This window comes from Amaranthus tricolor, chromosome 15, assembly GCF_026212465.1.
Source record: "Amaranthus tricolor cultivar Red isolate AtriRed21 chromosome 15, ASM2621246v1, whole genome shotgun sequence".
Classification (NCBI taxonomy): domain Eukaryota; kingdom Viridiplantae; phylum Streptophyta; class Magnoliopsida; order Caryophyllales; family Amaranthaceae; genus Amaranthus; species Amaranthus tricolor.
In genome coordinates, this window is record NC_080061.1 from 19252685 (window position 1) to 19280608 (window position 27924).

At 33.7% G+C, this 27924-nt stretch overlaps 1 protein-coding gene and 1 long non-coding RNA gene across 2 annotated transcripts; one reads left to right on the forward strand and one right to left on the reverse strand.

Moving 5' to 3' along the window:
- Nucleotides 1-14646: 14646 nt before the first annotated feature.
- Nucleotides 14647-16329, forward strand: LOC130801360 (uncharacterized). Its single transcript, XR_009039575.1, has 2 exons — nt 14647-14750; nt 15275-16329. It is a non-coding gene; the product is annotated as an uncharacterized LOC130801360 (long non-coding RNA).
- Nucleotides 16330-23370: 7041 nt separating this feature from the next.
- Nucleotides 23371-24782, reverse strand: LOC130801614 (protein OXIDATIVE STRESS 3 LIKE 4-like). Its single transcript, XM_057665491.1, has 2 exons — nt 24022-24782; nt 23371-23936 (listed from the first exon to the last, which is right to left on the reverse strand). Exons 1-2 carry the CDS (start codon nt 24231-24233, stop codon nt 23471-23473), a joined length of 678 nt encoding a protein of 225 aa, XP_057521474.1. The 5' UTR covers nt 24234-24782; the 3' UTR covers nt 23371-23470.
- Nucleotides 24783-27924: the final 3142 nt, after the last annotated feature.

A 27924-nucleotide genomic window follows, 5' to 3' on the forward strand; every position in this document is an offset into this window, starting at 1 on the left:
CATTAAACGACTACTTTGTTTAAAGACGTGAACGTACTAGCGCATGGTTACTTGGAGGACACATGTACACAGCACATGCCACTAGGATTATCAATAGAAATACTGTGATGGCAAACTTCCATGACATAATCGCATTTGATTATAGAAGTGGTGTATTCGAAGTTAAGACTGGGAGGGTGATGTAGGATCACCTACATCTAATTCTCCTGAGCTAGCCAAGATCAATATAATGATATATCAAATGGAAGATGCTCAAATTCAAGGTCCAAAACTGAAGTCCTTTAATTTCGTAGTCATAAACTAAGTCTTCTCTTTTGGGTCGTATTATTATTTAAGTCTTTTATTTTATTTCGAATATTTCAGTCTGTTTGTTTTCATTTGTAATAAAAATTCTTAGAGATGATTAAACCAGGTTTAAGATCAAGCTTAATCATGTCTCATGTTTAGTTCGTTGAGTTGTAATTTTCTTTTAAGTCTAGTATTTATTTTTGGCTCAAATGGGTTCGAAATTTACAAAGCGTGCGAAGTAAGAATCGAAACAAAGCATTCAGCCACAAAATCAATAAAATGGCTAAAAATCATCAAGGATATATGAAGATTATTGAAGGACATTTACAAATCAATTCAAATCAAGCCAATCACTTTATTTCCAAATATCCTCTAGATAAAAAGATATAGTTGTTGGAGACTTGCTTTTATCCACTAGATTTAAAATTATAGCTGTTGGGAGCTTGCAAGTTGTAAAATCTTTGGTAGCTGAATGCTTTAGTATAAATAGGCTACTTGCTCTCTTGTAATTCATTCACTTCCATTACATCTTTAATACAAATAACCTTTGAGCATTTCTTGTTCTTTCTTTGCAATTTAATTTTAACTTGGAGTAGTTGAAAGTAAGTTGAAGTTCCTTTGCTTTTCATTCTTTTGGCTAAAGATTGAATGTGTTCTTAGGAGCCCATAGCTTTAATTTCGTGGTGAATTTTGTATCGAAATTAAAACTTTGGTTCAGCCATTTTTAAGTTCAATCAACATATCCCTCTTAAATATTCCTTGTTTCAAACCACAAAGATCACAAAGCAATTCCATTACAATAGAAACTAATCAGCCTTATTTATTAAATTCGAAACTTAAAATACAAACGTGTGTTTATAGTTTGGTTCTTGTTTAATACATAGCCAACCTATATCATCTTGGTATCAGAGCCAAGGCTACGCTCCGAGCCTTAATTTTGTTCATTCACAAAGCAAAACACCATGTCTCAAAGTAGTGAAGGAGAAACAAGTGATTTGAGCAGAATTGTTGAAGAGCAAAATGCAACCATTAAATACCTACAAGCCCAACTTAAAGAGTTTCTAGACCTAAAACGCACCTTAAGGGAAGGTGGGGATTATGAGTCTGAAAGTCCTAAAGTTAATAGGCAAACAAGCCGTGGAGATGATCTTAGAGTCGACATTCCAGAATTTGAAGAAAGATTAGATGGAGATGAGTTCCTTGAATGGGTAAGAACTGTTGAAAGAGTATTTGATTACAAGAATACGGATGAAGAAAAGAAGGTAGAGATAATTGCGCAAATATGCTTCTACTTGGTGGGCTAGCAAATGTGCAAAACGAGAAAGAGAAGGGAAAGACAAGATTAGATCATGGGAAAAGATGAAGAAGCAAATGAAGGAAAAGTTTCTGCCTTCATACTACATGCAAGAGAATTTCACCAAACTTCAACATCTACAACAGCAAGAGTGTAGAAGAATATGGTCGAGAATTTGAAACCATGATCATGAGATGCGACCTTAAGGAGGATGATCACCAAACCTTGGTAAGATTTTTAAATGGTTTAGATTCAAAAATCAGAAACATTGTTGAATTACAACCTTATGCTTGCCTTAATGATTTAATTAACCTTGCACATAAAGTGGATAAACAACAAAGAACTAAAATGAAGGAAACCTCACGTTTCACTTCAACAAGATCTACCAATTTCAATTCCTACCAAAAGAACACTCCCCATTCCTATTCTAAAGCTCATTCACAAGATTCAAAAGCTTTGCGAAACAATAATTCTAAGCAGCCCCTAAGCATGCCCAATACACCCAAACCAAACACCAATTCATTCACACCTAGGAGATGTTTTAATCTCACCGCCACTCCACACCCCGAGCCATACATGATTCAATGGTTGAATCAAAACAAAGGTATTCCTGTAAACTCTCAAGTTTTGCTTTCATTTTCCATTGGTAATAGTTATAAGGAGAGTCTTTTATGTGATGTTATACCTATGGATGCATGTCATGTTTTATTAGGTAGGCCGTAGCAGTATGATAGGAAAGTTATGCATGATGGTTTTAAAAACACACATACTTTTGTTTTAAATAACAAAAAGATAACTTTAGCACCATATGCACCTAATGCTAATTCTAAATTGCAAGCAACTTTAACTAATTTTCATTCTTTAATTCCTATACTTAAAAGTGAACAACATGAATTTGTAGAACAAAAAGAATTGTTATTGCTAAATGATGAAACCGAATCTGTTTTGCATGATCACCCTTTGATTGAACTTTTGCTTGATGAATTTAGATATGTTTTTCCTAATGAAATACCAAATGGAATTCCACCTAAAAGGGATATACAACATAAAATTGATTTCATTCGCGGTTCCTCATTGCCTAACAAACCAGCCTATAGGACTAATCCTAAGGAAACCGAAGAAATTAGGAGACAAGTTGATGACTTGTTAGCTAAAGGTTTGATTAGAGAATCCATAAGTCCTTGTGTTGTTCCTACTTTACTTGTGCCTAAAACGAATGGAGAAATGAGGATGTGTGTGGATAGTAGAGCCATCAATAGAATCACTATCAAGTATAGATTTCCCATACCTAGACTTAATGATTTGTTAGATGATCTATATGGTTCTAAAGTTTTCTCTAAGATTGACCTTTGGAGTGGATATCACCAAGTTAGAATCCATGAGGGGGATGAGTGGAAAACCACATTTAAGACTAAGGAAGGACTTTATGAATGGTTAGTTATGCCCTTTGGTTTATCTAATGCACCTTCTACCTTTATGAGACTTATGAACCAGACCTTGAAGTCTTTCTTAGGTCACTTTGTAGTGGTTTATTTTGATGATATTTTGGTGTATAGTCAAAGTGAAGATGAACATGTTGATCATTTACGTCAAGTGTTTAGTGTGCTAGCTAAGGAGAAGTTATATGGTAACTTGGAGAAATGTCAATTCTTTTCGGAGTCAGTTAAGTTTCTTGGGTTTATTGTGTCAATTGAGGGGATAAAAGTGGATGAAAAGAAAGTTGAAGCTATTAGAGACTGGCCTATTCCTACCACGATTCACCAAGTTAGATCATTTCATGGTTTAGCTTCTTTTTATAGGAGGTTTGTCCCAAACTTTAGTTCAATCATGACCCCTATCACCGAACTCACAAAACTTAAGACTTTTGAGTGGAATTCCAAAGCACAAGCAGCCTTTGACACCATCAAAAACAAACTTACCACCGCACCTGTTCTAGCTTTGCCTAACTTTGATGATATTTTTGAAGTAGAGTGTGATGCTTCTGGGGTAGGTATTGGAGGTGTCCTTACTCAAAACAACAAACCCCTTGCTTACTTTAGTGAGAAGCTCAATGATGCTAAGAGGAAATACTCAACTTATGATAAGGAGTTTTATGCTATCATTAGATGTTTAGAGCATTGGAGACACTACTTGATTGCCAAAGAATTTGTGTTACATTTTGACCATGAGGCCTTAAAGTTCATTCAAAGCCAACAGAAACTTCAATCTAGACATGCTAAGTGGGTCGAGTTCCTACAAACCTTTCATTTCACCATTAAACACAAAGTGGGTAAACTAAACACCGGAGCTGATGCTTTATCTAGGAGATACTTGCTTTTGAGTACTTTGAATACTAAGGTTGTTGGGATGGAATTGTTAAAAGAATGTTATATTGATGATGTTGATTTTGGAGAAATATTTGAAAAATGTCATAACAAACCTCAAGGACTTTTTTACATCTTTCAAGGATATCTCTTTCGAGGTAATCAATTATGTGTGCCTAGACATAGTGTTAGGGAGACCTTAGTTAAGGAATATCGTGAGGGAGGACTTGGAGGACATTTTGGGGAAGAAAAGACCATAGCTTTAGTGAGTGAGACCTTTTATTGGCCCAAACTTATTAAAGATGTCATTCATATTATTAAGAGGTGTGTGCAATGCCTAAAAGCCAAAGCCCACAAAACGTCTCAAGGTCTTTACCAACCTCTCCCTACACCACAAAACCCATGGGAAGATGTGAGCTTAGACTTCATGACCGGACTTCCTAGAACCACTAATAATAAGGATTCCATTATGGTTGTTGTTGATAGGTTTTCTAAGATGGCCCATTTTCTTGCTTGTCATACTACACATGATGCCTTTAACACTGCCAATCTTTACTTTAAAGAAATAGTAAGACTACATGGGATAGCAAGAAGTATGGTAAGTGATAGAGATTCAAAGTTTCTTAGTCATTTTTGGCTTACCATGTGGAAAAAAATGGAAATAAATCTTAACTTTAGTAGTTCTAGCCACCCCCAAACTGATGGTCAAAACAGAAGTAACCAATAGGACCTTAGGAACCTTGTTGCATGCCCTCATTACTAAGAATCCTAAACAATGGGAACAATTGCTACCACATGCTGAATTTGGTTATAATCGAGTTCCTAGCAAGACAATCGGGTTTTCTCCTTTCTTTATAGTTTATGGCCTTAATCCTTTAACCCCTATAGATCTTACGCCTTTTCCTACACCTTTGAAGTTTAGTCATGATGTCGAGTCTAGAGCCAATGAGATTCAAAAGGTGCATAAGCAAGTTGTGGAAAGGATTGAGAAAATGAATAAGAAGCTTAAGGAAAGAGTGGATCAAAAGAGAAAAGAAGTGATTTTTAAAGAAGTCGACTTAGTATGGATATACTTGAGAAAGGATAGGTTTCCCACACAAAGGAAATCAAAGTTAAGTGCTAGAATTTATGGACCGTTCAGAATTTTGGAAAAAGTAAATGATAATGCTTACAAACTAGAGCTACCTAGTAGCTATGGTGCGTCTTCCACTTTCAATGTTGGAGATTTGATTCCATTTCATGAGGAGGACATCTTACCAAGCTTGAGGTCAAGCTTTTTCAAAGAAAGAAATGATGATGTAGGATCACCTACATCTAATTCTCCTGAGCTAGCCAAGATTATAATGATACATCAAATGGAAGACGCTCAAATTCAAGGTCCAAAACTGAAGTCCTTTAATTTCGTAGTCATAAACTAAGTCTTCTCTTTTGGGTCGTATTATTATTTAAGTCTTTTATTTTATTTCGAATATTTGAGTTTGTTTTCGTTTACAATAAAAAGTCTTAGAGATGATTAAGCCAGGTTTAGGATCAAGCTTAATCATGTCTCATGTTTAATTAGTTGAGTTGTAATTTTCTTTTAAGTCTAGTATTTATTTTTGGCTCAAATGGGTTCGAAATTTACAAGGCGTGCGAAGTAAGAATCGAAACAAAGCATTCAGCCACAAAATCAATAAAATGGCTGAAAATCATCAAGGATATATGAAGATTATTGAAGGACATTTGCAAATCAATTCAAATCAAGCCAATCACTTTATTTCCAAATATCTTCTAGATAAAAAGATATAGTTGTTGGAGACTTGCTTTTATCCACTAGATTTAAAAATATAGTTGTTGGGAGCTTGCAAGTTGTAATCTTCGGTAGCTGAATGCTTTAGTATAAATAGGCTACTTGCTCTCTTGTAATTCATTCACTTCCATTACATCTTTAATACAAACAACCTTTGAGCATTTCTTGTTCTTTCTTTGCAATTTAATTTTAACTTGGAGTAGTTGAAAGTAAGTTGAAGTTCCTTTGCTTTTCATTCTTTTGGCTAAAGATTGAATGTGTTCTTAGGAGCCCATAGCTTTAATTTCGTGGTGAATTCTGTATTGAAATTAAAACTTTGGTTCGACCATTTTTAAGTTGTTGAATCAACATATCCTTCTTAAATTTTCCTTGTTTCAAACCACAAAAATCACAAAACAATTCCATTACAATAGAAACTAATCAGCCTTATTTATTGAATTCGAAACTTCAAAATACAAACGTGTGTTTATGGTTTGGTTCTTGTTTAATACATAGCCAACCTATATCAGAGGGGAACTAGAGGATCGTCTAAGGGGGGTAAGATTCAACATGTAGACTTGAATCAAATAAAGTGCACATGTAACAAAAGTTGAGATATATCACCTTCCTTGTTCACATATACTTGCTGTTTGCATCAAATGACACCTTTCATATGAGAGGTTTGTGGATCCGTGCTATACATCTCAAAGTTATGCAAGTACATATGAACATTACTTTATGCCAATGATCGATAAGAGGTCATGTAACAACCCGACTTACCGTTGACTGAGTAAACAGGGTCATCACTGGGTTCGTTTCCCAAGAAACTTAAATCACACTTTCAGAACTCGAGCAAAGGGATCACAAGCTCTTCAACGTGACTAACTCAGCTAAATCCCAAAACCAACATCTAACTAAACACAAGATAATCATACAATTCCCTACAAGTCTAATATAACCAACACAACCAAATCTAATATACATTTATACAAAAACCTAATACAAAACTACAAATTCCCATGTGCTCAGCTCAAAATACAACCTTGGAACGCTATTCAATCACCGCTAACCCATCGTTCCCGACCGGTTCCGATCTGTAATTAAACTAAAAGATGGAAACAACAGAGGGTCAGATTAAATTGAATGAGAAGTAACAATCCAAAACGACAAAATACAGTAATTCAAATCATAGGTTTAAAAGCAACATCAGTTCCCTAGATCTATGTGCGCACTAGGAGTCTAGTTTAGAGGAACATCCATAGCTCTAAGGCTATGTCACTCTTGGGTGAAGCTAGTCAATATCTCAATGACAATTCGCTTCAAACAGGGAGAAGGGAATAATGTTCCTTAACTCCGTCAATGACCAGCTCGCAAGTCCGATCCATTGATCATATCATAGTATCAGCATAAGCATTCACAACAACATTTGTCTCAACAATTTACAATTTCGAAAGAGCTTTAGTAAAAAGTTTATGTTCAAGAATGTAGTCTAATCAGACCCTTTAAGGGACTGCTACTACTCACCAACAAGACGCTTCAAAGAGTCGTGATCGATTCGCAGCTATCAACTAGAAAGGTTCCTCGATGACGTCGCCTCCCGAAGCATAACAAACATAACATCACAACAAAGCGTTCGATACTACAAACTAGGTTCATATAGCTCATTGCATCTCCTCCTAAGACCGCATCTTAGTTCAAGCTTCTATTCTAGTATATCTAATCATAAAAGAATTATGCACATTCTGATTAATCATTAAACCCAAAATCAAGAATACCCAAAAGAATCTAATAATCCCCTCAAGAATATCAAATCGTCTAATCAATATAAACAATAAGTATTTCATCCCACAATCAATGATTTTCCAAAGTATCTCCTAATTCATTCAAGACCTTCAAATCATCATTAACCCTACGAATAATAAACATTTTTGACCAATTTTCTTAATTTCTATGCTCATACATTTGATACTAATCATCAAGATCCACCAAACTCAATCCAACATCCATTATTTCCATATATAAGTTTCCTTAATCGCAAAAGTAGACATTCAAATTCAAAATCAATAATCTTCCAAAGAACCTTATAAAACTTTCAAGAACATCAAATTGACCTATACTTTATCAATAATAAACTTTTCCTAACAAATCCTTGATCTCAACATCAATCCACAAGACGCATCTAATTTAAAGAGAACTAGTATGTATATAATAATTTCTCAAAACATCCAATTAATCTCAATGTCATGTATCCTTTCTCTTCAAATTGAATCTACCATCTCTATTCTCAAATAGAGATTTTCATTAGCGTCAAAGATAGGTACACTAACTTACAATACACAATACTCTAAGAATCTAGCAATAATTAGCACAAAACAAAATAAATAAGATAATAGAAACCAAAACAATGTAATACAACTATGATATGGCTATAACATTCGGCCATAGAAGGTACAGACATGGCTATTGCTCGAAAATCAAAGGAGAGAATGGGAGGAGCCTTGTTTTTCGAAAATCCAAAGCAAGAAAAGAAAGAACACAGAAAAGAATTATACTTGAGGTTTCCTATAAGTTTCTCAATTAAGAACTCATCTAATTGATTTATATAAATTCCAATATTCATCAATATTTCGGGCTTAATACATGGTTAAGGATTAAGCAAGTAAAAGTAGGCCAATGAAACTAACCTCTATAAGAATAAGAGCATAATTATTAAGGAAAAACAAAAGAAAGAGATCAAGAAGGATTATTTTTTGTTAGCATTAACAAGAAACGAGAAAGAACGGATTCCATGCTTGTTTTTGGCTTGAATTTGATGTTTAATCAACATGACCAAAACTCACTAATTCCTTCCCCAAATCGGCAGAATTCAAGGTCAAGGAAGGGAAATTTTCAGATGATCCTATACTCTTTGTGGTTCGAATTCAGAGGAAAATGAGCAAGAAAAAATCAATTAGCCATAATTTACACAAAAAAAAATCAAGAATGTAGAAGTATAGATAATCTACCTTGAAAATCACGAAGGGAAGAAGAACGGGTCATGCCCTCGCAGCCATTGACGTTTTCTTCAAATAAATTTAGAGAAATATGGGTTTGAAGGTTCAAAGAGGAATGTCGTGAAAGGGGAGGAGATCGGCTATTAGTTAAGAATTTCAGTGTAAATCCACCATTTTCAAAGGGTATGGCGGCGAGAGAGGAGAAGGAAAGGTGATCTTGCTGGTTTTTGGTTCATACGAAAGGGAAGGGAAAGAAAATGGTTGCCTGGTTCCTTGAGTTCATACGAATAAGGAAGAGAAAGGGGTTTTTATTATTATTATTATTATTTATTTTTTTTAATTTTTTTTAAAGAAAAGGAAAAGAAGAGAAATTAAATTGAAAATATTTTATGTCATGTGTATTTAAAATCATTCTCGCACTGATAATTCCCTTAAACTTACTCGTCTTAAAATATTAATTTTTTCGAATGTTACAGGTCATGGCCGCAATACACGGGCTTTGAACTTAGACATGTTCCCGATCAAATTCGGGGTAAAGGGAGGCCTAAGTCTAGGAGAATTGCCAACAAAATGGATGAGGGTAGAAAGATACGATCTAATTGTCGTTGTTGTGGGAGTGAAGGCCACAACACTAGAACCTGTAACTCAAGGTAATATGTTATATTTATTATCCTAGCATTATCATTTGTAACTTAAGGTAATATGTTATATATATTATACCTAATTACATAATTGTAATTATGCAGTAGAGGAGATGGATCCAGCAGCTCCAAGACCCCTAGATCCTGGTGTCTTGACTATGCAGCATGAGCACAGGAGTACTCCTCTTTGGGATGCCCAGGTTAGGTGTACGATTGTAACACCCCGATATTTTTCCGATATATTAAATGATTTACTAGTAATATTATTATTATTATTATTTTTAGAAGAGTATATTTTTTTATTATTATTTATTTTGTTAGTGGGTTAGATCATGAGATTTCAACTTTTAAGGCAATTAAAAATCATTTTAAGCCCAAACCTTTTTCCTAATCTATCTTTAATTTCAAAAAAAATAAAAAAAAATAATAAAAGGGGATTTGAAGAGTTGGCCGGCCATATGGGGTAAGTTGGGGGATTTGTAACCTCTTGAAGAATATTGAAAGATTAAGAATTATTGCCTTGCATAATTGTTTCCTTAATTTCCTTAATTCCTTTATTTCCTTAATCTCCTAATTACCTTAGTCTCATCATTAGCATTCTTCTTTCTAAACTCTTAGAAACTCAAGGAAAAAAAAAATATATTCTTCTTCAATCTCCTTCTACTCACGCCTAGTATCATCATCTTGTTCATCAATTGGTGTTTTGTTCTTGTGCAAATTGTGGGTAAATTCTTAACCTAGTTTTATTTTTAAAGTTTTAATTTAAATTTCTATGATTTTTTTTATGTGTGTTATTTTATAATTTATGATTTGTTCATGATTTAAAATTTATGTGTGAAAGTATGATGTATTTTTCTATCTAAATTAATGTATGTTTTTTTAGGGTTTTAGATATGTTACATGTGTGTGAAGAATTTGTTTGATGGATGATTGAAATATATATATATATATATATATATATATATATATATATATATATATATATATATATATATATATATATATATATATATATATATATACATATATATATATATATATATATATATATATATATATACATATATATATATATATATACATATATATATATATATACATATATATATATATATATACATATATATATATATATACATATATATATATATATATATATATATATATATATATATATATATATAGAAAAAAATGTATGTGGTGTTAGAAATTTATTTATTTTTGATTAATAGAAGGAATTTATAATGTTGGTAAAAAAAAATATACATGTATATATGTGCTGTGTATGTGTGAAAACATTTGTGTAAAAAGAATTATATTGAAAAAAATATATATATAATAATAATTCATTAAAATTTATTTTTATGTAAATTTTGTTGTTTAGATTTAATAGGACATAAAGCATTGATATTTATATTTTTGTGAAAAAAAATGATGGAATGACAAAATCCCGTAGGTTTTGAAAATGGTGAAAAAAATGTGTTTTTGGAACATTTTTGGCTTTGAAATTAAGTTAAAAATACTTATACTATGTTATAAATTATGAAAATTGGTACCCGGGGGTTTTGACGCCTTCCGGACGCAACGGTGAAGTCGGATTTTCAGTTTGACAGTTTTAAGTTGAGTTTCTGGACAGATTATATAGGCTGTCCTATTTTGTGCATTTACCATGTTATAGTATGTGATGGATGTTCATGTTGTGTGTAGTATTCTAGGTATGGGTGTAATTGTATATGTGTGTTATGGATGATTTGAGGAAAATGTGTATGTGTGCTTATTTCCCGAATACGATTGAACCTTGTAGGAAGTCGATTCGTGACCGGGAATTGATTAAGACGCTTGTGAGTTGGTTATCTTGCTTAAGGTATGTACACGCAGCGTGGTTCGCATTAGTCCGATGTATCATATAATAATGGTATACAAAAGTAAAGCATGGATATATAGTACGGATAATGTTATCTTTCGAATCAATAATTTTTATACATTGTTTTGATAAGCAGAGGTAGTATGACCTCACTAACTTTAAAGTGGACGTAGTATGACGTCAATTGGTGGAAATGAATTACTCGCGGTATATGAGGGCATTATGAGCCACCGCGGGGGTATGCATACTTAACCATAGGCACCGAAGTAAGGCGAGTGTCTATGGTAGAGACTTGCTTAGGGGTTAGCTCCCCCTAATGTATTGTCTCACTTATGGAGTTTGGAGTGTACCGGCAGTATGGCTGGATAATACAGCAGTATGGCTGACTAACCTTTACATGAAAATAATTATTCTTAATAAGCATGATCGAAGCGTACGGTTCTGTGAATTGTCAACTAATAAATTGAAACTTTCTCTTGTGTTATTATTTGTTTGGTATGCGACGTTTGCTGACGTGTACTTTTGGTCTTAACGACCCTGCGATGATGTTGTTTCCTATCTGGGCAATGACTAGCAGTAAGTTAAGTTGCAGGTCTGGGGAGTGAGGATTGACCCTCGAAGAAATAAATCTTTAGAATATAGAAGTTTGATAAGAAATAAATCATTAGAATTTCTAGTTAAGTTTGAAGAACATTTGGTTTTTTATGAGGCGAATTTTCGTGCTGAAGCTGTAATAAGTAGATTTAACTTTTCGTTCTTATCCGCTGCTAAGAATTTCTTACATCTCGTAGTTCTTAATAACACTAATAGAACTCGATCCGCACGTTTTCCTTAACTTCAAACCCGTTTAAAACTGTTTTCTAACATCCCGGTTTGACTCGGATTATAGTTGTCTCGTTTTTAAAAGATCATCTTCTCTTTTCGTACGACCCGAGTTATTCCGAGATGTTACAACGATACTTGTGATTTACATTTTACTGATGCTAACATACAAGTAACTTATTTATATGTCAATATTCACAGGTGTCCGATGCAGAAACGCTAGGCACCAGGCATCCAGATTCCGTTCCATGGGTGATCGATGATAGGATCATCCCGTACTTGGAGGTAACGAGGTTGTACGACTTTCACCTCGTTGCATACGGCAGAGTTGATCGTGCCATTATCATAGCAGTGGTCGAGAGATGGCGTCAGGAGACGCATACATTTCATCTGCCTCTAGGTGAGGCTACCATCACACAGCTTGATGTAACCTTACTAACGCGGCTTCCCATCAAGCTGGCGTGACATAGTGCATTGCATATTGGGAGAGCGTCCTCCACCGGAAGTGATCAGGGGGAGCGGTTTGCGCTGCATGTGGTTAGTTTAGACCTTCTCGCATCTCCCCGAAGATGCTGATGAAGGCACCATTTAGAGGTACGCCAAGACGTACCTCTTATACTTGATAGGAGCTGTGTTGTTTGCCGATAAAACAAGCAACCAAATACAGCTCCTTTACTTAACTTTACTTGACGACCCGTGGGAGCGCATTGCCGAGTATAGCTGGGGCTCCGCAGCCCTTGGATACCTATATAGGAGGCTATGTGGTGCTGCCCAAAAGAACATCAAGGAGATTACGGGAGCACTAGACATATTACAGATAATAAAAATAACATTTAATTCTAATACGCTGTAGTTGAATTACATACTAATTACATTTCTAATGTTCAACTGTGGGCGTGAGAGCATATTCTTATCGGCCAACCTTACAGAACCGTTGGTCGTGGTGATACTGCTCCCCCACCAGATGTTGCGTACGGTTCAAGGTGGAATTTTGCACGCCAGACGCGCAAGCACATCGGCACCAGTCTCGGATTCTACCGAGATCAGTTAAATATTTCAGTACTCATTAACATTAATACAATTTAATTAACATATCACTTACATTTTCATGACATGTATTTTAGTTTTTGTGGGACCCATACCCTGCGGAAGCCTACACAGCTGTACTCGAACACTCAGGGATTCAATCAGGTGAGTGGAGGGCTTCTGTGCCACTCATATGCTTTGACATTGTCGAAGTACATCTACCAGAGCGTGTACTGCGCCAATATGGGTTGGTACAAGGCATTTCACTGCCTTGTGACACTGAACCCCAGCTGCACCAAATTTCGCGCAAAAATCAAGGTGCGGCAAACTGGATGGACATCAACTGGCATCACATCGCTCGTTAGGATGGTAGACTGGAGCTGTTGGCACAAGGTGTGCCGATCGATGTTCATGGCGCACCTACTACACTAGACTACATGCCGTGGTTCCTCTCCATCACGCACCGATGGATGACACCACATGCCATCTTTACAGCAGCACATTACGCACCTACTGTGCCTACGATGACCCAATTTGTAAGTCTTCATTTGCATTTATATGATTAAGTTGCCGATTAAATAATATAATGTTACATTAAATAAATATTAATTGCAGGTACAAGGTACGGCAGCAGTGATACGGTACAGCCAGGAGGAGCCGGTGAGGGAGATTGCGCATGGCATGCTCATCGACTCGTAGTTCTAGCACTTCATACCAGAAGTGACTGCAAAGTCCTCACCGACTACTGCCCATACGCACGTCTCATCTCCTGCTTATGACTATCATTTGGAGGAGATGGACTATTCATACCCCGTTGACGTTGCGGGGACCTCGTAGGCTGGGCCATCACAGCCATCACAGTACCAGTCCTCTCCACTTCCAGAGCGACACCCGAATGCCTCTTACTATCGACTATGTATATGTTTATATATATATATATATATATATATATATATATATATATATATATATATATATATATATATATATATATATATATATATATATATATATATATATATATATATATATATATATATATATATATATATATATATATATATATATATATATATATATATATATATATATATATTGAGTTGTATATTTAACATTTGTATATATTTTGTTGTATATATATGTTTAACTACTTTATCATAGCCTTCAAGCTTTTACTTACGAATGATCGGAGTTTTGGCGATGAATCATGCCGCCTGAAACATACATTAACTTGTAATTACTTATTCTAATGTCTCTAATGCAAATACAACAAATAACAACTCAAAAATTAAGGAAAAACAAATTATTAAATAGTTGTTCGCAGTTACTAACTGCGAACAGCCAAATAGGACAAAAAGCTGCTCTCAGTTACTAACTACGAACTGCTATTTTATCTTATTTGGCTGTTCGCAGTTAGTAACTGCGAACAGCTCCAAACCACAGATTTGAAATTTTCACGCTTACTTTTGAAAAATTTTTGAAAAGTAGTTTATTTTGATAATTTTTTTTTATTTTTGACTTCAACCTTTTCAAATTTTCTTTAAAAGTTGCATTTGGCCCAATTTAAAGACCCCAAAAATAATAAAGAGGCCCAGATTTCAAAATAAAGACCCAATGGCCTGTTATTTGGAAATACATAACACTAGGGAATGAAACACGCACCCTACCTTTTCGCAGTTTATGGAAGTTCAGAAATCCTAGATAATTTTTGCATCTACCATTGTTGGAATCTCTTGGCTTCATTCTAATTGGTTTGTAATCTATCTGTTGTACTAGTTTTCAACTATCTTGTTTGAAGCTTTTGATGTTTTAACTGGGAATATTAGGTTAATTAATTGCATTTTTTTTCAATTTTTGCTGGTTGCGATTTGTAGTCTGGAGTCACAATATTGTATGAAACTCGCAATAACGTAGAGCTTCGAATTTCCATGTTTCTTTTGTTATTGACTTGTTGCATTCTGGTTGAAGCAACATTAATTTCCTATTCTATACATAATTTATACCTTGCAACAGTTTTATTTTTGCGAGTGTAATTTAGCATTTCAGCTTTCTGTGCTTGCTTTATCTACTGCATTTTCTTTGGGGTAAGTATGAACTTTTGGTAGCTAAATTAACACATGGATAAATATTGATGTTGCTTTTGTATTTCCTTTTGAGATTAGTGGAATTAGTTTCATACCCATAAGGTTTGTTTATTATGGGATTTATGCTGAAGTTAAACTATATAATTTGGTATATTTGTTCTCTGATTTCAATTTTTTTCTTCATAATCAAGGAAAATTATAGATATGTCTGGCCAATTAAGTATCCAAGAGTCAAGAAAGCGTGCAAGTGAAAATGATGATGATATATATTATTGTTTGTCAGCTGTTAGTTTCATTATAATAGTGGTAGGAGTGTGGTATTGTCAAAAATATAGGTTGAGGGAGGTGTTTTGGAAGGAATCAATACGTGCTCAAAAGAGGGCATTTTGGATGAATGACTTGAAGAATGATAGAATATGTCGAGATCAATTGCGACTTGACATAAGGTGTTTTGACAAGTTATGTAATATATTGCAGTTCGAAGGGGGTTAAAGACTAGTAAATATGTTATGATAAAAGAAATTGTTGCAATGTTTCTACATATCCTTTCACATGATTTGAAGAATAGGGTATTACAAGAAATCTTTGCTTGGTTGGGAGAGTGATACAAATGTGCCAAGTGTATCAAATGTTCAAGACCTTGCAAACAACCTACAGGTACAAGACAATGTTTCTGACTTGTCATTTACGCCAATTGCACATGAAGGGCGGAACCAGGTCAAGGATGCTTTCCAAAGACCAAACATGATCTCAAGACACTATATTGGGAACAAGGAAACCAAGACAATAATAAGGAACAACAGCATACACTTGGAAATGGGAACAACCAGCAGGACCAAGGCCATAGGACTTTCTGACGACCAGCAGACCTTGCTGAGTCTCTTGAATGCAAGCTAGACCCATCTAGACCCTGAGCAAACTTGGGACGTCATCCTTACACATGGACCAAGCCATCAAGGGTCCAGGACCTCTCTAACAGTCCACGAAGAATCCTAGAGACTAAGTGGAAGAAGTGTTGCTCGACAGTTTTGCTGAGTAAAAATTTGTCTAAGTATTTTTATTTCTGTTTTCTGTTTGGGCGCCTTGTAAGCCTTTGTATTTAGCAAGTGTTCTTTAATTAAGCGTGTGATTAGTTTTAGCCGTTAAGGTAGTTGAGTGCTCTATATAAAGAGAGCCTCATCCCATGTAATAAACGTTCAAGCATGTGATTTCATTTTGATTCAATACAAGTGAGGTATTTCAGAAAGTTGTTTCTGTTTTCCTTCTCTGAAGTTGGCGATGACTTCATCAAAGGTATACGGAGTATCCTTTGATCTTTGTAGGCTCAAAGATTGTGGAGCAATCATTGAATCTGCAAAGAAACCGTAAGTGCAATTCCTGGAAGGCATTGTACATCTATCGTGGGTATAAGAACGTTGATACAGACGCTGGGCATCACCATTAGAAAACCAAGAAAAGATTTCTTGGCTCTGTTCCTGTGTGTTAAGTGTTTTGTTCATCATCGTTTGTTGTTTGTGTGTGTAATCAATCAAGGCTTCCGCTAAACATTTATCCTTGCATAATCAAGGCCTTAATCAGCCCTGGTTTCGCATCAGAGAGACAGTGAGTCGTCAGTTTCACATAGTACTTAAAGCAATATTAAAACTAGGAAAACACTATATTAAGTCCTACAATGTTGATTATTCAAGGGATAATAAGTGAAAGCACTTGAATATAATTGCTAATCAATTTTCTGAATTTGAAACATAAAGATGAATATGTATAGTCAAGATGTAATGAGAGATTTCTAGAGAGAGGGGTTCTCCTAGGGTTTTGGTTTTCCTCTATTTTAGTTGTTCCTTTCCTTGGCGTTTTTGGATCTAGGTTTACTATCAAATATTTGTTGCTAGCTTGCTGGGTTTAAGTGGTCGATTTTGTTGCTGTAAGTTTTTGTTTTTTTAGTGAAGGTAAACAATGGTGGATGTGGTATTTTTTGGAGCTTATATTGTTGGCCTGGGTGTTTCTCAGATGGTGTTGGTGACTACTTTTGCAGGTCGTTAGGGTTTGGTTGTTGTGGTTGGTTTTAGCGTCTCGTTTTTTTAGATTTGGTTTGGTTATTTCAATAGGTTTTTGCCGGTTGTTACCAGTAGGTTGTCGGTTTTTCAATGGGTGTTTGGGCTTGTGTAGTGACTATGGTGGTGGCGTTTTGGGGTTTTTCTAGCAGTTTTACAGGTGGTTGTCTTTTCTATGTTTTGGGGAGTTTTGGTTTGAAATTTGTTGGATTATTGATGTAATAGACTTAAAACTTTTAATCTCAATCATCAGATTAATTATTCTAAATATTCAATTGAAATTTCAAATTCTTTGGTTATACAATTTAAACCATCTTTATTTCCTAAATTTATTTTCCAATTTTGTAATTTCTTCCAAATATTAAACTTTAGATATTAATTTCTTTAAAATACTAAAATATTATTTTATTATTTTGTATTGCGAAAAGTAACTTTTTATTTACGGTTTTATTAAAACGTTACATTTTAATTTCCTTTTCTTAAACTAAATTTACTACTTATTTAATTATTTTACACCTAAAAATTAACCATATTTTATAGTATTGTTTTAAGCAAAATTTTCCAAATAATCATATTTTCATAATCAAACTTTAATCAAATTTACCCATTATTCTAACGCATATCCACTTGTACAAACTAGAACAAAAACTTGATGAACTAAAATTTTTTCTATTTAACCCAATATGTTCATCACTTACACAAAATATCACGATTTCTTTACACAAGTTAACCTTCTTCTACACTCCGATCTCTGACACATTCACTTACACTCTAAATAATTTACGCAAGTTAACTTTCTTCTATACTCCTAACACTCTTTTTAATACAACTTATGAACTAGAAGTTGCCCAAAACCCATTACAAATACCCACTTAGCCATGAGATCAATTAGACCACCATCATCAAATCTTTCTAACATTCTTTCTTATATGTTCACTTCATTAAAATCTTACTAAGTTAATACCTTTATTATTAGTTGAGGAAAATTAAGAGGAAGGAGCATAATACATCACTTTTCTAGCTTAAATTATCATCATTTTGGGAGCATATTAGATACTATTTTGGGTAATTAGAAGATCATCATTTTGGAGCTTGGAGCTTGGAGTTCTTAACTTGGACCTAGGATCATATTTAGTTATTAGTATTTGGTACTAATCCTTGGTGTTAGTATGGTATAACTTCATACCCTACTATTTATGTGAACTTTCACATTATATCTACTTTATGTACAAAGTATGAAATATATCGAGTATGTTTAATAAGGTAGTTAGTTTAATGAAATTATAACTAAGAATATATTAAGTGTATTTATGCAAAAAGTATGTTTAGTATGTTGATTTAGTAATCTTTGAACAAGTTTAGGAAGTTGGTTGAAAAATTATATTTTAGTGATATTAAGTATAATTTATGTTATAAACTAGTGTTAGTATGTTTATGAGTTATGTGTTACATTAGGAATGTTATTATATTTAAAAAAAATTTCTGTTAGAATTTTTGTTAATATGTTTATGTTAGCCTTGAAACTAGTTTATAAGGTAGTATGTTATTTTATGAATGTATTTTTATTAAGTATGGTTATACTAAGAATGTTGTTATTATAATTTATTTTGATAATAAAGTTTATCCTTTAAGTTATAGTAAATTTTTAAGTTATTGTGTGAAGTATCATTTTTTGAAGTGGTTATGGTTATACTATGATAAATTAAATTAAGTTGTTTTTAAGTGAAAAGGCCCCAAAATAATCTTAGGCCATTCCACCAATATCATTTAAAATAGTTTCATTTACTATTTTAAATTATTACAAGCTATTTTTGTATCATATAAAATCTTTTCATTTATATCATAAATTATGGACAAAAATAACTTTACTCATTTTTATTTTAATATTTTAACAATGCTTACGGTTCCCACATAACTTTCACTAACTTCATTTTAACATTTTTATATTGTTTGTGATTCCTACATGTTTTCCACTGACTTTATGAAAATATTTTTTTATTTGTGGTGGTCTTTATATTTTTTTAACTAACTTTCTTTTAATATTTTTATATTTATGGTTCCCACTTTTCCTCCATCAAATATATTATTCAATCAATAATATCTGTACTATCTAAAAGATTTTATATCTCTTAATTTCCGTAAACATTCCTTATGGGAACTTCATTAAGGAACGGAGGGAGTAACAATTTAAAAATATATTTTTGAGAAATTTTTATAAGTTATTAAATATTAAAAGTTTTTTCTTGAATGTATGAGATTTTATAATAAAGTAACTTTTTGTGATATTAAATAACTATTTGTACAAAATATTTTTTTAGTTGACGATTAGAAAAACATTTATGTAAAAAGATGTAAAAGTGCTTTTAATGAACTTTTCTTTTAAAATTATGTGTGAACTTGCCTTTTAAAATATTGATTTTTCTGAAAATACACGTTTTTACTTGTATTATATCTAAAAGTATTAATTTTGGTGAACTTATAAAGTACTACTTATTTTATAACTAGAAATATTGATTTTTGTAAATTTATTTGTTTTATTTGTTTTTTAATTAGATATTGATTTTTGTGAACTTAATAAGTTTGACTGATTTTTCTAAACTTGAAATATTGATTTTGGTGAATTTGTTGAATTTTGAAATTTTATCTAAAAAACATAGTTTTACTTGATTCATAATTATAATACTCCCTTCGTTCTTTTTTGATCTTCCACTTTGGGTTTTTCACACATATTAAGGAAGATAGAATCTTTGGGTTGTAGTGGGTATTATTTTAATTAAATAGTAGTGTGAAGTAATGATTGTATTGAAAGTATGAGGTTGTAGTAGGTAATATTTTAATTAAATAGGAGTGTAAAGTAATAATTGTATTGAAAGTATGAAAAAGAAAATAATTATAAATAAAAGAAAAGGGGTACATTAAAAGAAAAGGGGTACATTAAAAGAAAAGGGGGGATTTTAAGGGGTAAAAGTGGGATAAAAACTTTCTAAAAATAGAAAGTATTCTAAAGTGGAAGAACTTTTGAAACTACCCGTTATAGTAATGTGGAAGATCAAAAAAGAACGGAGGGAGTATTTATTTTCAAAATATTTATTTGTTTTAAAGTTAGAAATGTTGATTATTGGGACTTATTTCAAGAGAAATAAATTTCTACTTGTGAAAAATATTAATTTGGAGACTATTAATAGCATATTAAGTTATTAGTAAGAATTTATTTATCAAATGAACTATTAAAAATAAAGTTATAACCAAAGATTAATATGTAAAATTTAGTAATGAACTTATAAGGGCATAAAGTTAAATTTAACATTATGATTAAGAATAATAAATAAAGGAAGTTATCAACTAAGTTGGTCAAAGTTAAAGTCAAAGTCAAAGTCAACTTATAGTAATAAAAATGTGATGTGCTTGTGCGAAACTATCTTAGTATTGACTGAATACCCTGATAGTAAGGTAATGTCAAACCATGAACCAGAACGTAAAATCTCGACGTCGTGTTAGCCGACACGTAAAATTTGGTGTAAAACAGGGGTTTAGCTACCTATCCTGTGGAAGTTCGAGCATAATTGTATTGGAGGGGTGACGACTCCCACCACATTTAGATGTAGGGCTTCGGCCATAATCTAGCCAGACCTTAACATATATTAGATTTTAATGTTGTATTTATTGATCAGTGATAAACTTGATTAGTGTTGATGCTATGATGCACGGTAAGGTTATAAGTATTAACCAAATGAACTTACTTAATTAAGAGTACCGAATTGCATAAGTGACACTAACGTATTTCTGTTAGGGTTGGCTTTAAAGTATAGAACAGTAAAAGGATATAGTAAAAGCATATAATGGTGTCAATTAATTATAAAAGTTCGTACTTTAATTATTATTTTGTAAATATAGTGTATAATTAATGTATTTTGAGCTGGATAGGGAATTATGTTCGACGTTAAGCGATGACCGATTCATAATCAACTGTCATCCGTATTATGAATGGCAACATTTTGCAATTAGTTTCAGATTCCGATCCATGCAACAACTACAATTTATTTATGCTATCGAGGACTTAACTGCATTTTATTATTCACTTGATGTTTAATAATCTTGATGTACTTAAATTTAATTATTTTTAGAACAAACGTATGTACTTTATTTTCCAACTGTGATATGATATTTATCGTTTGTCATAAATAGTTTTTAGTTTTTAAAAGTTTTAGCATATCAACATTTTGTGACTTCCACATTATTATAAACATTATCATTAATTTTAAGAAAAATTATCGTGAATACTACAAATATTTATTGATTTCCTTACAATAATACGAAATTTCAATTAATTCTAAATAATACCAAATTTGATATGCATTTTCGTCTAGCATTCTTAACTTGTTATCCTACGATTGTAGGTTAACTTGCCCAAAAAATAAAAAGAAAATACAAAAAATAAAAAATTGTAATAAAAAAGAAAATGAAAAAAAGTAAGAAAATTGATTTCCCACCCCTCCCCTATCCCCTACCTAGCCCCCCTATCCCCCATCCCCCATCCCTTATCCATACTGCTACCACCATTCCCCACCTACTGCCAACCCCACCATTTTCCACCCACTTCCAGCCACCACCACCTTCATCAAAATCCACCACCATTACCGACTCTCCCATCCCCTACGCAGCCCCTATCCCGCTCTACTTTCCACTACCATCAAACCCTTCCCTCCACTCTACCACCACCAATCCTCCCTTGAACAACACCCTGTGCTGCCTCCCTCATCTCCCTTCCCCTTACATGACCTCTATAAACAATCACCATAACCATCCACCCTAAATACGAACCACCACCCTGACCATCCCAAGTTCGAACCAACATCATCTTTGCTCTACCTTTTCACCTTTAAATTCGACCATCAAAATCGATCACCACTATTAAATTGGTGTTGCAGATATGGGTGGTGGGCCTTGTAGGGTGGGGGGCGTCGTTGCAGAAGGAGAGGGGGGGGGGGGGGGGGGGGGGGGGGGTGGAAGAATGATGCACAGGTGGGAGATTAAAGAGGGGAGTTGGGATTGTTTTTATTTAAATTAAATTTATTTTTTTTAGGGTAGATATCACTTGTTTTACAGGTTACAAGTAAAATTGGATGCTATAGGAAAACATACCCCAAAGTTGGTATTACTCAGGGTTAATTGAAAGATCGTATTATTGTAGGAAAATCAGTAAAAGTTTTTACTATTCACGGTAATTTTTCCTTAATTTTAATTATGTATCGCTCTTGCTACAATTGAAAGCATTCCAGATTGTGGTGGACTTGTGAGTAGTTCTCGGTGGTAGTTTGGTGTATTAGGAGGTAGTGACGGTGGCCGGCTTATTCTGGTGTTTGGGCGTGTGTTTTCAAGTTGTTGGTTGAGATTTTCAAGTGCAAAGATGTTGAATCCTAGATGAGTTTAGATTAGAGAAGAGTGAAACTGTCCAAGGGGTAATAGAGTGTAATTTTGTAGGTTGTCAACGCGGGTAACATATGGTCTCTTTTATGGAAGTGTGGTGGTCATCCATTTTCTTCCATTCTTCGTCTTCGTCAAAGTGGGCTTTCACAAGGGGATGGTGATCAGGCAACCTCTTGGCCCGATTCCTTCTCGGTTGAGCTTGTGTGTACTTTGTTTACCACTTGAAGGTCTGATGGTGTTGACCATTCCTTTTGACTTGCCTTGGGTCGAGCTGATTTAGTGGTTCACTTCTTCTGTCTAGACTCGGTGTCTCAGGGCCCTTTGCCTAGTTAGTTCTTGGTCGAGTTCGTGTGAACCACTTTGAGCCCTTCCCCATTATGAGTTTTGGTGTTGAGGTTCGCCTCCACTTGTTAAGGGCGTCCCTCTTGGCTTGTGATGGATCGAGGTAGTGTTTTGTGGTTTATCCTCCGTGTTTGTTTCGGTGGCTTGGAGCTTTGAGGGTGCTGAGGTTGGTAGGTCGTTGAAGGTCTTTTGTTTTGCTCTAAGTGGTGTTAGCCCATTTGGTCATTTTGTTAGTTTTGGGCCTAGTTCTTATCTTAGTATTTGATAGGTCTCGGCTTGCGGCTTTGATAGGATGTTTTGACTATTAGGTCTTTGTGTTATCTTCGGGCATAGCCCTGGTGTTTTTAGTGGTGTTTTCTACTTTCAGGCATAGCCCTCACATCTTATGTTAGTCAATGTTTTTTTTTCCCACGAGTTTTTTTTATGATGGTAACTTCATATGATATCCTTTTATTTTGAAAAATATATGTTGTGAAAAATAAATTAGCAAATTTGAACAACCAAAATAAGAGTAATACAGTAAGGGTTTATTACTTATAATTACAATTAAAAGCAGTAATTAAATCACTAATATCTATCTATGCATATACCACTGAGGCAGTCATCAGAAACAAGAGAAGCAGAAGAACTAGCACCCACATTAACATTAACATTAACATTATTATCTTTTAAACTGTTAGTATTAGGATAAGGATGATGCTCTTGGATTTGCTGAAGACGAAACGACACCGTTGAACCAAAGTAATCCTCTGAATCTGAACGGTCATCATGTTCAATCACCGCTCCATCATCATCATCACCAACTTCAGTAAGGGGTAGAAGGGGCATAGAGATGTGATTAGAGTGGGAATAAAACAACCCAGTTCCTGATTTCTTCTTCTTATCTTCCTTAAACATAAGATTGTACGCGATTAATGTTCTTCTCCTCTTATTAAATGGGTTGTCTGATTTTCCTAATTCCTTTATATTTCTCACTTCTGCTATATTTGCAAACGATTTTGACTTTCCTGAGTAGAATTTCGATAATCCTCTCCTGTAATTCACATTGGATTTATCCAATTAAAATCAAGCAATTAATAAATCAATCTTAACTGTAAATAAATAGAAAATGAATTTACTTAATAGGAAGAGTGTCTTCAAGAGAAGCCATTGAAGAAAGACTGCTCTGCACCTCATCAACATCATCATTGTCGGTAATATCATCATCATCATCATCAGGTCGTCCAATGGAAGAGCTCTCAGAAGAAGCTGCTTCTTCTGATTCCTCTGATCTTAGAGTAGAATCCACCTCCTCCTTCCCGATTCCTCCCATGTCCATCACCAGTGACATAATAAATAGAACCAAAAATCAACGAAAACGGTTGATCCGAAGAATCAAAGGTGAAAAGCAAAGAGAAAAAAAAAAAGAAAAAAAAAGAGGGATCTGACCTTAAAGCGAACCCTAACCCTAATATTAACCTTGACCTCGGCGACGGCGAAAGATGGTAGTCCTAATCTTAATCCTAATCCAAATCCTAGAAATGGAGCATAGAGTGAAAGAATTACAAGTATTAAGATACACGTTCATATCCAGATTCCAGAGACAGATGGATTTTTTTTATTCTTCTTTCATCTCAAAAACATTTACTCTATGAACTACTTCTAATCAATCCTAATTCTACTTTAATAGATTTAATAAACATGGAAATTCATGAAATTAAGTAAAACTAAATACGAACAAGAGAAGAGAGATTACTGATTACAAAAGGAGAAAAAAAATCAGAAGATTGAAGGAAGTAGTTCAACATATAAACCCCAATTAACACCAAGAGGCAGCAGTTATAATACTAAAACCGATGGAGATAAGATCATTTTTATTATTTATTTCTTTTAGTTTATTTTAATTTTCACATTTTTTTTGGAAGATTAATTTCCACGTTTAAAAACTCACATATTTGTGCTATAATTTGCAAATTCAAAGGCCAAAAAAGTTTTAAGGGGGTGTTTGTAGATCCGTTCAAATGTGATCCAATTCGAAAATATGAACCGAAACTGAAAGTAAATCGACCTGAATTTTTTTTCCTTTTTTAGGTTTATCGAACCGACATTACCCGAATCGAAGTTGTATCTGAATCGGTTTACTACTGCAAAGGCGAAAATTGAACCCGAGCTACGAGTGACTTTTAAAAGCGACATATAACCGTTAATCGAGATTGCCCGAATCTAATAGTGATCGACTTGAGTCATATCCGACCCAAATCATGCTTGAAACCAAACTCGATCCGGCTAAAATCGACTTAACCCGAACGAATTTTGAATCAAACTATTGTAAACTTGAACCAATTTTTAACATAGAAGTATGATCGACTCATATTCAATCATCTTATTAGTTAATCTAATAAAGCGTTTGATATTTTAATAAATTAAATTTATAAATACATGGTTCTTTTGTTTAAAGTTAATAATCAATGATCAATGTTTATTTAACTACTTTTAATCAAATTACATGAAAAATGATAGAACTATAATTTTATCTTACTGTTAAACAAGTAAAAGTAACAATGTAAATAATCACTAATTGATTTGCATTTTAACTATTTGGTGCGCCAAGTTTCGTGCAAAACAAACCAAGTTTGAGCTACTTTATGCGCGAAGGTGCTAAAAACCCTTAAAATCGCAACTTAGCACGTAATTTCAAGCATATGACTTTGATTTTCAATTCTAACCATTTCAACACAATAATATACCAAATAGTGTTATGTGCCAAGTTTCGTGCAAAACAAACCAAGTTTGAGCTACTTTATGCGCAAAAGTGCCAAAAACGCTTAAATGAAACGTATTTCGAATAGTGTTGTGTACCTTTACTACTTTCCATTTCGGATATGTGGCTCTCGATATAGATCCCATTTCTCCATGCACTTTTTTCATTGTGCTGAAACGCATGGGAAAAGTATAATTATTTATATATCAATGCATGTAATAATATTAATGTAATACTATTTTTATATATATAACACTTAAATGAAATTGGTAAAATTCATAAAATTATGTATTCAACAAGGCTTTGAATTTTGTGTTGCGAGGCGGGCTTTGAGCTTTATGTAATGAGTTGAAGACGTGCACAGTATTCGTCAAAGGACATATGACCAAAAGTATCCAATGCAAATTACAAACGCAAATTTAAAATCAACAAATTAGAGAATATGTGAACTTAAAAATCAAAAGATAAGTTCAATTTCGAAACTAAAAATTACTCTTCCACATATGGAGCCAGAATGAACGTGTGTTTAGATGCAAGCGAATCATTCAAAGCAGTCTCAATGTACGCTTTAATGTCATCTGAATCATTTACGCTTGTAGTACCCGAAATCGATTCAGGAGAAAACCATCCAATTCTTATTGGAGGTTCGTAAGAATTTAGCTCCTCGTAAGCCGCACTAAACACACGAATAAGAAAATTTTGTCAGTAATTCGGTTATTAAAACAATTAAACAATAACGCTTAAATTGTAAGATAGTGAACATCACCTCATGTAGACATGGATAAGAGCTACATTCAACATGTCTTCTCTCAAAAATTTCCCAATGTTACTAGGACCAATAATTACAAAAGAGCTTTCAACAAAACAGAATTGTTCCTTCTGCAAGGGTAGAACGATTGGGTCCTCCTTATGCATGTGAGATGCACATGTGTGCAGCCATTTGCAATCTTGAGAGAGATCTTATAGCTCCGCATCAGTAAAAAATGGAGTGATTTCCACCGACTTTGAACCAGTCGACACCTTTGATGAGGAACCGATCTCTCTCTTAGAGCCCTTTAGACTCTTTTGCTATTTCAATTTATACAATTAAATTAGTGTAAACATGCAATTAAAATAATAATAATAAATACGGATATTTCATGATATACCACTGAGTTTCTTCGAAATTCACCATATACCACACGAAATGTTTTAATTCACCATATACCATTGAGTTTACGTCCGTTAGCACAGAATACCATTAATGAAAACTGCCGTCAGTGTGCCGTTTGTGGTAAATTACCAGTATGCCCTTACGTATTCAACTGGCGCCATTGTTAGGCTTGACTTCCCCAAACACAACGTATTTCTTCAAAAAATTGATCCTCCATCTTTCTTCTTCTCCATTCAATCCCACGGTGAGTTGCCTGAGTCCTTGTCAGATCTCATTAATCTGAAAATCGAGCAAATCCTCCATCTTGGAATTCTTCAGCGCAACTAAGCAAACCATACAACTCTTTTCCTCAACCAAAAACTTTCTCTCAGTCGTATAATCAAACACCTTAAGTGCATCATGGAATTGCTTATTATCAGCATAAACCCTCATCAAAAGGTCATAAAATTTTGCCACAGTTGTGGGTTTATAACCAAATTGTTCCAAAACAGACGCCATAACTGAAGGTGGGCATTTGAGATTTTGATCAACAGTCATATATTTCACTACGTTTTTGGTAGCTACAAATTTTTTAACTTCTAACAATCTAAAAATAAGGGTAATGTGGGCATGAAGATCGGGTATTTGAGCAAATGGAGATTGTGAATTTCGTAGAAAATCGAAAAAATACAAGCAAGAATTGACGGGAATTAGTGGATCCGAAAGCACCATATTGGTTATTTTTGGATTCAGATTGCGAAGGGGAGGTGCTTTCAGGAAGCCATTAAAGCTTGAGAATATTAAACATTTGGAAATATTCTCTGTCTTTACCAAATATTTTAGCTTCATTTTGAGTTAGATTTTTGATTTTTTTCTTTGTTTTGTTTGATCAGGTTGAAAATTGTTCTAGGCTACAGACATGATACAGCTATTGTTTCTGTAATTACATAGAGTATAGACTTCCATTCATAAATTTTTATTGGGTCTTTTAGTTCTTTTTACTCTGCAAGATTGTATTGAATTTGGGTGTCAAGATAATCTGCAAAATTGTATTGATTTTGGGTTTCAAGAATAGGGTTTTAGAGGTTATTGTTGGTGCTGTTAGTTTGGTTGTAGTGTGTGTGTGTGTGTTTGATTGGGGTGGATAGA

What these genes read in the sequence shown, in the direction of transcription:
- LOC130801614 (XM_057665491.1), bottom strand. Translation starts at nt 24,233, where the DNA reads ATGTCACTGGTGATGGACATGGGAGGAATCGGGAAGGAGGAGGTGGAT. An exon ending in GAAGACACTCTTCCTATTAA is followed by an intron (nt 23,937 to 24,021) that starts GTAAATTCATTT and finishes TGTGAATTACAG; the next exon opens with GAGAGGATTATCGAAATTCT.